Genomic DNA, 12,635 nt, shown 5'->3' with positions numbered 1-12,635 from the left:
ATGTCCAAATAATATTTACGATTAATTAAATAATTTCATTTTAAAAAGTATTTATAAATAGAATTTTACTAAGGACTTATAGTTGGGTTTGTATTACTGTACACATAGATTCGAAAAAGTTGTCAAAAAACAAATATATAACAAATAAATGTTATCAAAGGCAAAATAAGTTATTTTTCTACCTAACTGGATATATTTTTCGGGTTTTATTCAATGTAACATGTTTATTCAGCTCGAAAAGCATACAGTGTTTACCGATGTATTGGAAAATTCAAAATGGCGCCCGACACTCTCTTTAACACGGTAAGTTTGGGAAAAGATGTTATAAATAATAAACTATACAAAATACTGCTAGAAACTCGCTCAATATATGTTACCGTGACATATATTGATATATATTCAGTGTTTTTTTAATAGTATTTTGTCTAGTTTATTATTTATAACACCTTTTCCCGAACTTACCATGTTAAAGAGAGTGTCGGGCGCCATTTTGAATTTTCCAGTACATCGGTAAACACTGCATGTTTTTCGAGCTGAATAAAAATGTTACATTGAATAAAAACAAAAAAAATGTATCCAGTTTGGTAGAAAAGTAACTTATCTTGCCTTTGATAATATTTGTTTGTTATATATTTGTTTTTTGACAACTTTTTCGAATCTATGTGTACAGTAATACAAACCCGATTATTTTGTATCTACGGCGCCATGCCACGTGGTATATTGTTTTTTTTTTTTTTTTTTTTCATTTAGCACGTTCATTTATAAATTATTAAATTAAATATTTATCTTTTTTATATTTAATTAGTATATATTTTCTTTCTCTTCCGCTATATTTTTTTTATTTAATTCATTAAATCTGTTAATTATGAGGACCAAAATAATGAATCGTGTGTATTTATTCTCTAATTTATTTGCTTTTGTTCTGTTATATAAATTCTATTTTATTTGTTTTTTCTCTGAAGGATAAATTCTATTTTCTTTGAGTTTTTTTTTTTTTCTGTATTCCAATTAAGTAAAATAAATTTTCTCTAGAATAAATTTTGCTAATTTTTCCGTTTAGTTTGCTATATAATAATTTTATTTAATCCAAAACACGACGGTGTAGACATAAAATATATCTTCCAAAGTTAGGGAACATATTTGGGAACTACCGACCATAAGTATAAAACTACCTGGTATATTTCAAAACAATAAATTCCCTAGGAATCGGAATCGTACTTGGTATCGGAATCGTTAATCAATATTTTCCTGGAATCGGAATCGTATAAAAATTAGGAATCGTCCCAACACTAATATATATATATATATATGTTGGGAATTTCAGGACTATATTGTTGACTTTTGCAGACTTTTATCCTGTCATGGAGATTTATACTCCCCGGAGTATTGTCTTCCGAGCTCTCTGCTTTGCCGGCTAAACCCATATATGTATGTGTGTAAATGTGTGTGTGTGTGTATATATATATATATATATATATATATATATATATATATATATATATATATATATATATTTATTTATTTTTGTTCTCTTTACTTCACTCTTATTCCTTCATCCCTTAAATGTATTTCATGTGTTATTTTTTGACCTTGCATTTATCTCTACCCCTTAATTTTATTTACCTTTTAGCTATTATTATTATTATTATTGTTTTTATTATTATTTTAATTATTGTTATTATTGTTATTATTATTATTATTATTATTATTATTGTTATTATTATTATTATTATTATTATTATTATTATTATTGTCATTATTATTATTATTATTATTATTATTATTATTATTATTGTTTTTATTATTATTTTAATTGTTATTATTTTTGTTATTATTATTATTATTATTGTCATTATTATTATTATTATTATTATTATTATTGTCATTATTATTATTATTATTTTTGTTATTATTATTATTGTCATTATTATTATTATTGTTAATAGTACATTTCCCCCTATTACTCCACCACACCAATCATTCACATCCAAAACTCTACTTTGTCCTGTTATACACTTCAAAAGACTTTGCCTTTTACCGTTTCCTTATAGACTCCCCCCACCCCCTGCATATCTCATAACAAAGAAAACCTAGAATTATTGCTACACATTACAGAACATATATTGGTATTCTGAAATCCATTATTATAGCCTTACAACTACCCACCCAGACCCACACCATAATTTGCTCACTTAACTAACGTCCGAATCCTCCCTCACCCTAATAAATTAAAACTCTGGAACAGAATGCCCCATGTAATCCCTCTTGCTCAATCCCTGCTTAGCATATACCCATCCGCCCTTTCGCCTTAAATCATCACCATAATACCCCTCCCAAAACTACACCACTTCATAGTGCTGTTGTCATCTCGGTTGCATCTGTCAAAATATATATATATATATGCTATTGGGTACCAAATTGGTCAAAAGAAAATTATTCCCAACTCGCATTTAGTTAAAAATGCACTTTCATATAAATAATTGAATTCTTTTAAAAAGTATCGCAAAACAAAAACAAATAAATAACAAATAATATGCTATTGGAATATATAAACTGAATAAATATTTTTTATAAGAAAACGTTTATCAGTGACTTGTTCGTGATTTCTTCTTTGCTATTTGTTTTGAAGTGATTCTGTTTTTCTGCAGACAACCCCAAACCAGACCTTTCCAGTGACAAGTGGTTCCAGCCAGATAGTGACATTTGGTGAAAAAAGAGATCAACAATAAGATCAGCAACCAGACAACCTAAACAGTGGAAAAACTGTTTTGGTATCTCCGAAAGCTCATTGGAGAGGAAATCGTGTTGACACATGGGTCTGCACATATTTGTGCACCTCTGAGCTAGAAGCAGCTTATCCTTCCTTGACAAAGTTCAAAATAGACTTCGTAGCCTAGTCGGGGATGCCCTTTTCTCTTACCTGGAACCTCTTTCCCACAGAAGAGATGTTGCGAGCCTGTCTCTGCTTTATTGTTATTTTCATGGCAAGTGCTCATCTGAGCTCCAATCTATGGTCCCCCTGACCTGACTTTCATGAAAAACACTCATCTAGCTGAAACCACTATCAATAATTTCCCTCACTCTTTATCTGGGCCTAAACCTAAACGTAGATTCTATGAACAAAGCTTCTTTCTTAGAACTGCACGCCTGTGGAACTCTCTTCCGTTTTCCTGCTTTCCAACTGACTACAAGTCCAGACCACTGTACACTCATTAACCCTTATCCACGAGTGGCCTCCGGGCCTTGTTAAGTGGTGACTCCTTTGTAAAAAAAAAAAAAAAAAAAAAATTGAAACAGAAAATAACTAACATCATCAGTCGTCTGTTACTAATCATGGCCATTGTACTTTAATCTGTGACGTCAGCAGGCTACGTGACTTTAATGGAAAGACTTTCTATTTATGTTGGCCACGCTTGAACAAGTTAATATGCATGTTTACATCATCAATGCTCTGATCCCCATCTGGCATCAATTGAAATGGAGGACTCTTGTCTTGGGGAGGCTCCATGTTTTGACAAGCTTCTGGGTTTGACCTTTACTCCTGATCTGAAATGGAACAAATACATCAGGTCTGTTGCCAAGGACGCTGGGAAAATGGTGGGATCCTTCTACCGCTCCAGAAGATACCTCACTACTATTCTCTATCTGTATAAAAGCCAAGTACGTCCAAGGATGGAGTACTGCTGCCACATCTGGGCAGGAGTTGCTAAAAACAGCCTATCCTGCCTTGACAGAGTACAAAATAGACTTTGTGGTTTAGTGGGGGACTAGCGGGGGGTACCCGGCATTGCCCGGGTGTTTGGAGGTGTGTGTTGATGGGGGTGGGGAGTAGATCAAAACAACCCTGTTAAAAAGAAAAAAATCCTTGGCCGGGTGTTTGGAGGTGTAAAAGAAAAAAAAAAGTTTTAGTAGAAAGGTAGGCTTGAACCCTGAACCTTTGGAAAGGAAATGGAAAAAAAACCCTGCGACCTAACCATCTCGACCACGGGAATAGATGAATTGATAAGTGTGTTAAGTTGACGTTTATAAAGTAAAATTAGCAGGTGCGAGAAAGTCGCCTGATGTTTGACCTAGTTTTCCGCTGGAAGCCAGTTTCTGTTTTCCCCGCTATGCAGCGATCACAAAATATCTCGAAAATAGCTTGTAGAAGTCGGGTAAATTAAAGATAGCTGCGACCCGAGTTCCTTAGTCATAGATATTATTATTTGGACAGCATATAAAAGGTTTTAAGAAGGAGCAAGCCAACCGAGAATGATGGCTAAAAAAGCCTTTTGTAGAAAAAGCGAACACACATACATACATACATTTTCGCTTTTATATATATAGATGCCCTTTTCTCTTCCCTGCAGCCTCTCTCCCACAGAAGAGACGTTGCGAGCCTGTCTTTGTTTTATCGTTATTTCCATGGCAAGTGCTCGTCTGAACTCCAATCTTTCGTCCCGTCCCCCCCTTGCCAAGAAACACTCGTCTGGCTGAAACTACTGTCAATAATTTTCCCCACTCTTTATCTTGGCCTAAATCCAAACATAGATTCCATGAGCAGAGCTTTTTTCTCAGAAGTGCATGCCTGTGGAACTCTCTTCCGTTTGCCTGTTTCCCACCTGACTACAACTTGGATGTCTTTAAATCAAACATAAACAAATTCCTGACAAACCGCCCCCTTAAGTAAGAGACTCTATCAAATCTCCAATACTAATGATTACTACAATACTATCTCATTGATTACTGTACACGCAATAACCCTTATCCCTGAGTGGCCTCCGGGCCTTGATAAGTGGTGACCCCCATGTAAAAAAAAGAAAAAGAAAAGGGGGTCAAAATGTTTTTTTTACATTTTGGGTATCTGCCATTCATTTTGCACGTATCTATATTTTTGGTATTACTTGAGGAATCTTAAAAATGAATTGAATGACTATGGATCAAATTTTTAAATCTAGTTTGTACCCGTGAAACCCCTTTCAAATATTCCAAAGAAACTGAAACTTGGGGAATATTTATTAATTGATATCTAATACCTATTGTTAAAATTTCATAAAAATCAAAGGTATCAGAATATTTTTCAAAAGGCTTCTTACCCCTTTTTACTCACTTTGCATATAAATATAACCCACATAACCACCACTTACACTTAATAGCTGCGTTAAAAAGTCATAGTAGAAGTCTATAAAGATAAACATTCCTAATTTTATATATATATATATATATATATATATATATATATATATAGAGAGAGAGAGAGAGAAAATAAAAAGGAACAAACCGTATTATGTGTTCATCAACGTTTCGTCTTTATTTCGAGACTTCCTCTGGATGAAAATAAAGACGAAACGTTGATGAACACATAATACGGTTTGTTCCTTTTTATTTTCTCTATTTTGTTGGAATACTATTTCCATTATTTTCATCATATATATATATATATATATATATATATATATATTGTTTTTAAAATATAATTATCTACTGACACATGTTTCGTCATCTATGACTCATCAGTGGCTGAATCTAGCGAGATTCAAAATCGGGACCCCACAGTAATGAGCCTAAACTCTTAACCTACTCGTCCATCTCGCTCGATTGTTTGGATATATCGCGATTTACTTAGATGTTATTTGTTTTTGTTTTTGCAATACGTTTTGAAGGAATTCAATTATTTATATATAATTATCCATGTGCACTTGTTTCACTGTCTATGGCTTAAACTTCCAAGTAGCAAAGGAGATATATTGCATACAAATGTTGCCTTGTTGTTGTTGTGTTATTGAATTGACAATTGAATGTATTCAAATATCTTTATACAAGGAAGCATTCCTTAAATACTAAGGGAGATAACATCGTTCCCTTTCATCAGTATGATATCTCCACTTGGGGAGCATATATATTTGTAAAAGTCTTTATTGTCACTGTACATTTTTATATAATCATTCGTGGGACCTAACATATATATATATATATATATATATATATATATATATATATATATATATATATTATTTTATTTATCTATTTTCAGTATTTATATTGACAGTGCTCGATATGTAAGTAGAACTAGGTAGTAAGGTTTGAATATATATATATGGCAATTAAGCTACACAGAATTTTCCGCATTCCATCCTCATAAGACTTGGTCAGGTTTTTTTCCTGGAATCAATGTTGCTTCATGTTTTTATATGTTCCCATGGTATTGGGTTTGCTAGTCAGCCAATCAGATTCTTTGTTATTCACATGTCCATTTATCAGTAGCCTCTAATCCATCTGTTTCTTTGTTCTTTTTGGCAGGGATCTGGTTTCTTTTTTCTTTGTGTTGAGAAGTGACCTAATTTTAATCTGGATGCTTTCCACTTACATTTTGTTTATATTAGTGCATTTGTTTATGTATTTGTTTATTAAGTAGTAGTAGTAGTAGTAGTAGTAGTAGTATCATTTTTTTACTGTTATTGAATGTTCAAAAACAAAAAAAAAGCAGCATTAGCAAATCACTACTGGGATCTCAAGGAAAGTAGATGATTATCAGTAATAGAGTGGAAAATAGTATCACAGGCCAGCATATGTAGAAACTTAGACAACCGGTGTAGACTATGTTTGAATAAGAAATTGGCTATCCTAAACTTTAAAGAATCCCAAAGTTTATTAAACTGCAAGAATAAAATAGCAAACATATGTATACACGAAATAAACTTTACCTTAGGATAACAATACACACAAAAAAAAATGTTATTAATAGTGACAAAAATAATAAAAATTATATTCATAATTATAATGATTAATAAATTTAAAAATAAACAAATGCACTAGTATAAAGAAAAAAAACATCCATATTAAAATTAGGTCATTTCTCAACACAAAGAAAAGAGAAACAGGATCACTGCCAAAAGAACAAAGAAACAAATGGATTAGAGATTAATCCATTGTAAAATTGCAGCATCTGCTGTGATAGTGCAAACCTATCCTGGATTGACAGGTTCTGTTGCAAATTTGACCGATGTAGGTGGTGCCTGATTGTAAGTGCTTTGTAGCAGATTTTTGCAATTTATGCTCTCTTCTCTCCCTCCACTGCTGGTCTTTCTTCTCTCCTTCCACTGCTGGTCTTTCCTCTCTCTCCTTCCACTGCCGGTCTTTCCTCTCTCCTTCCACTGCTGGTCTTTCCTCTCTCCTTCCACTGCTGGTCTCTCCTTTCTCCTTCCACTGCTGGTCTCTCCTTTCTCCTTCCACTGCTGGTCTCTCCTCTCTCCTTCCGCTGCTGGTCTTTCCTCTATCCTTCTACTGCTGATCTCTCCTCTCTCCTTTCACTGCTGGTCTCTCCTTTCTCCTTCCACTGCTGGTCTCTCCTCTCTCCTTCCACTGCTGGTCTCTCCTCTCTCCTTCCACTGTTGGACTTTCCTTTCTCCTTCCACTGCTGGACTTTCCTTTCTCCTTCCACTGCTGGTCTCTCCTCTCTTCATCCACTGCTGGTCTCTCCTCTCTCCTTCCACTGCTGGTCTCTCCTCTCTCCTTCCACTGCTGGTCTCTCCTCTCTCCTTCCACTTCTGGTCTCTCCTCCCTCCTTCCACTGCTGGTCTCTCCTCCCTCCTTCCACTGCTGGTCTCTCCTCTCTTCATCCACTGCTGGTCTCTCCTCTCCTCATTTCTCTTGGTGCATGCTTTTCAGCTCTCTTCCAGTCTTCAGTTAAGGACTCCCAGCCTATTAGGTTGATGTTGTATTGCAAAATTGATTTAAATAACAGTAGTTCATTTTGATTATGGAATACTTACCTGTACTTGTTTTCGCAGTTTTGACCAAGCACGATGGGCTACTGCAGCTGCAGATACGAGCGCTAGCCGATCATAGTTCCAGCAGTGAAACCATAGAGCCCAGGATCAGTTCAGTATCCTATTTCACCATTCTGATCCAGGTATTCAGCTGGCTTCTGCGTCATTTTTTCCAACCCTGAGAAGAATTTGATGCCATCTGGTTGATGATGAAGAGCCTGAGTGAACCAGTGCCGATGTCTTGAGAGGAGAGCTTGGTGTAGAGGGATATGTTGCAGCTGCATTAAAGATGCAGTGTTGTCGGCGACCGCAAAAGATGTGACATAAACAGTTGTGATTGAACACGTCAAGCTTTCGAATGTCACTTGTTCTTATTGGACAGATTTCATAGCTGTACAGTAGATGGTTATATAGAATTAGTTATATCGAGAATTGTTATGGACAGAATCTGATTATTTTCACCTTTCATTTCTCAGTCTTTTATTGAATTTAGTAATTAATATTTTTCTTTTTTTTTTCTTTTTTTTTCTTGTTTCCATTCAGATTGCAAAGCCGTGAATGTTGAATGTTGCACCCTGGTTTAAACTAATTCCAAGTGTCAACTATGGAGGACTCCACGGCATCTGTAGAGAACATTGAACGTGAAACAAATTATCAGTGCGAACATTGTCCATTCACATCAGAATTTCGCAATGAACTGATACGCCATAATAAATTGCACACTGATACGCAAACATTCCTCAGCAACGTTTCAAACACTAGCGAAGATGCTAACCTCGAGTCGGGAAATAATCACGACTTAAACTCTGGTAGCAACGGGGCTAACAGTAACACCAACAACAACAACAGCAGCGGAGACGACGATAAGCGACGACTTTTTCACTGTGACCAGTGCTCATTCTCATCCCCATTTCGCAGCAAAATTGTCAGCCACTGTGTTGTGCATTCCGACGCAAGGCCATTTATCTGTGACCTCTGCGATTATGCCGCCAAGCGAAAATATGACCTCAAGAAGCATATGCATTTCAAACACAAGGTTTTTCAAACTGGATTTAACTTGCCCCTCCCAAGTCAATCGCCAAGCGATAATTCTTCCATTCAATTTGTCTCAAACAATCCGTACTCGATGAGTGAACAAGATTCTCCGATGGCATCAGTTTATAATAACGAGATCATCGAGTCTAAGAATATTCTTTCTGTGAAAACCGAAAGCAACTCGAACGAAGAGGATTGTTACATCATTGATGGGGGTTCAACTGAACCAGATGCATTTCATAATGCCAGCACACTCAACATTTCAAATTTTGTTCTCGCAAAGCCAACAGTATTGATGAGCGACACCAGGGAATTGCCTATAAATAAATCCTTACTCACGCCTGTCCAACAAAACACCATGATGACAGAAGTCAATGTATCAGGCCCGGGACTTAACAAAAATAGTTCACGTTTCTTCCAGCCTCGGCCGACGGGCCTATTCTCAAATGTTGATCTCACGGTGGGAAACAGCCCCCCACAGTCACACGAGTCCATGCATTCACCGCCAATTACAGGTGCCTTCAGCCTCAGCAAAGATGCAGCCGTCACAAGCGCAATGGCAGAAACCAGTTCACATTCAGCCACGGCCGTGTCAAGCTCAAACATTACCGAGACGGCTGTTGGTACGAGCCGCAGTTTCACGTGCCCCCACTGTAACATTTTGTACTTTGACAATGCCTTGTATGTGATGCACATGGGACTGCATGACCCTGACAACCCGTGGCAGTGCAACCTGTGCGGCGCTATCTACCATGATGTCTACAGTTTCACGTCGCACTTCATCAACCAGCACAAACAGTGAAAATAGGCTGCATATGACAAATCAAGATGTTGCACATTTTTCTTTTAAAGAAGAATTTTTTTTTCATTGCAAATTTTTATCTCCAATTTTTCTTTTTAATTTTCTGATTACGAATGTACTTGTGATTAATTTCTCTGCACATTTCTATGACTTGAAATGTTTTAAAGCCAACAATTATCTGTTATCAGTCTTTGTGTGTATGGGTGTGGCTGTGTGTGTGTGCGCATATATATGTGTGTGTGTGTGTGTGTGTGTGTGTGTGTGTGTGTGTGTGTGTGTGTGTGTGCAATGATGTTATCAAAGAATATATCTTTAACAAAACAAACTTATCAAAATCGAGAAAACTCAACACTGTTAAGAAGAGCAATTATATTAAATAAAAGATGAGGAACAAAATTTACATATAACTTTATTATGTCATCATATCAATAAGGAAATAACATTTTAAAGATAAATACTTCTCATCAGATAAGGAGAAGGGTCAGAATTATACAAAGTATAAGATATAGATAAAAACTGGCTTATGAACATTTAGATGCGAAATAAAGGAAGTATATATCAAGAAATATTAAAAGAGGTATAAAATACAAGAATAAAAACTTCTAAATATAGCAGTAGGCAATCTTCTATCTCGGAAGATAATGACACGCGCCTTGGTGTTTCAACAGATTGTCTTTGGACATTTTCAAGTGTTGCTCTGAAGCCCCATTCGGGAATGGTAGTCTTTACCACATGGGCACAGGAAGGAGGATGGTGTGATGGGGTCTACAGCCTTTTGGCCCTGCTTTCTGCATTGTAACTGTTAAAGGAGAGCAGCTTAGCCTTACTAATATTAAATGTCACGATCCATTTGCGGCCCCATTCCACTAGTCTGGAAGTCATTTTCTAAGGATTCAGCCATTGTTAGATTTGTGTACATCTGTTCTTCCTTCATGCATGTTATAGAGCGTTGTATCATCAACAAATATACCCATCTCAGACACAATATTATTGGGGAGATTGTTAATGAATATCAGGAATAATAGTGGTCCAAGGATCGACCCCTGAGGCACGCCCGCATTAATGTTATGCTGCTTGGATGAACATCCATCAGTGACAACCTGGATGGTCTTATTGTTTAAGAAGGATCTAATTATATTTAGTATTTGTCCAGTTATACCGTATGATTTAATTTTCATGCCAGACTTTGTCAAAGGCCTTGGATATATCAAGGGCTACAGCCCTGGCTTCACCTGCCTTATCGAGTGCCTGGTATATGCATTTAAAAATGACTGTTAAAATATTTTCAGTAGAACGACATTACCTAAATCTGTCCTGTTTGTCAGAGCGATTAGCTTTTGCGAAGTGGTGGACTAGTGCTTGATGGATTAGCATCTCAAAGATTTTAGCAAAGAGGAGGAGGAGACTGATGGGATGATAATTGAGGGGGTCGGTCCTTTCACCAGAATTCTTGTACACTGGTATCACAGTTGTGAAGAGATGCAGGGAGAGAATGCATTCGGTGCCACCAGTTGGGGGCTTGATTATGGGGAGCAAGGTGTTCCTAACAGCAAAGGCAACATTGTGTTCCCTGATTTCCTTGGACCCTTTTCTTTACTAGAAGAAGGTAAAGTGTTCCTTCTTTAGAGATCCGCTGTCTGGGAGTCATGTCTCTTGCAGAGCTGTGATGTCAATGCCCAGTTCGTGCAGCTTATAGTCAATCACAGCTGGTTTGTGAGCATCCTCATCTCCTGAATATCGTCAGAGAACCAGTCCACAGGGTGCGGACATTTCAGCTTGCAATATGAAAAGCCAAAGTCTTTTCCTTTTCCTTTTGATTTTGAGGTGATTGATTTAATGATCTGTCTGTCAAACATCACACTCTAAGCTCCAGGCATCCACTGAAGCAAACAGATTGTGGTGGATCAACATCTTAATGACCAGGGGCTGCCCAGCTTGAGGTGGTCAGTATCTAACCACTGGGACACAATGATCCCTCTCACTGGCGAAGACAGCCCATAGTGTCCAGCTCTATGCCCGTCAAGCAAAGACTTATAATCCATAAACTGCTGTCCTCCATGTTATGCTCCCATCGGTAAGGGTGAGACAAGAGTTTTCTCTCTCCAGGACTCAAGCCTGGGCAAAGAATATGGAAGTTGTGTGCTTTCCAAACAACATGGCCCCTCTCTCGACTGCACCAGCAGGATCCAAGGGAATGCCGAGCACTACATTTGGGGCCAGCAGGAGTTGACAGAAAGAAGCCACTGCTGATAGCTAGCTGCTTAAAGGGACTTTTTTTCTGATTTTTACTCTGGATTTATTGCCATAGCCTTTTCCATGAATGGATATAGCCGCAAGGTGGCAGAGGTTTGGAATCAAGGTTTTCCTTCCCTTAGACGAACTACTAACCAAGGCTGATGAGTTCTGTCTACCTGGAGCAACTGATTTTGAGATATCGGTGATCCGCCTTTGCTCCTTCTCCTTGTCAGTAAAAACAGTTTTTGTGGGCTTAGAGACTAAGCCACCCATGAAGGCCAGAAGCTATCGAAGACGGATGCCATGAGAGCTTTTTATAGGTAGTGGGAGCTCATCCACCACTACAACCGTCGGCTATGACAACCTTTGAAATATAAAAATATTAAAATATAATGTGGAGGAAAGAGTTAAGTATACATGAATAGAAAGGAAAGAATAATACAAAAAAAATCAGAAGGGTAGTATATAGGTAAGTAAAAATAAAAAGTATTTTTTGACTATTACTTACCTATGTATACCCGCCTGATTTTTTTTCCTTCCTATTCACAAATGTTTAACTCTTTCCTCCTAGTTTTATTTCAATATTTCAAAGATTTTTATTTGTGTATTTTATACCTCCTTTAATATTTCTTAAAATATACTTCCTTCATTTCCAATCTGAATGTTTTTAAGCCATTTTTTATCTACATTTTATATTTTGTATAATTTTAACCCTTCTCCTTATCTGATGAGAAGCATTTACCTTCGAAATGCAAGGACCTAAAGAGGTTTTATTCTCATACTTTTTCCTTATTGATCTGATATAATAAAGTTAT

The 12,635-nt window shown here is 36.5% G+C and overlaps 1 protein-coding gene across 1 annotated transcript in view; it reads left to right on the top strand.

Moving 5' to 3' along the window:
- Positions 1–10,558, top strand: part of LOC145292885 (uncharacterized) — a 28,457-nt gene extending 17,899 nt beyond the window's left edge. The window contains exon 2 of the mRNA XM_080139012.1: positions 8,292–10,558. Coding sequence (XP_079995138.1) covers positions 8,353–9,585 — 1,233 coding nt within the window. The 5' untranslated portion in view covers positions 8,292–8,352 and the 3' untranslated portion in view covers positions 9,586–10,558. The remainder of the gene's footprint in view (positions 1–8,291) is intronic.
- The last annotated feature ends 2,077 nt before the right edge of the window (positions 10,559–12,635 follow it).

The sequence above is a fragment of the Euprymna scolopes genome, chromosome 14 (genome assembly GCF_053919585.1).
Source record: "Euprymna scolopes isolate OS-2025 chromosome 14, ASM5391958v1, whole genome shotgun sequence".
NCBI classification, from domain to species: Eukaryota; Metazoa; Mollusca; class Cephalopoda; order Sepiida; family Sepiolidae; genus Euprymna; species Euprymna scolopes.
The sequence above is the reverse complement of the archived record's forward strand: the minus strand, read 5'-3'. Positions and strand labels throughout refer to the sequence as shown.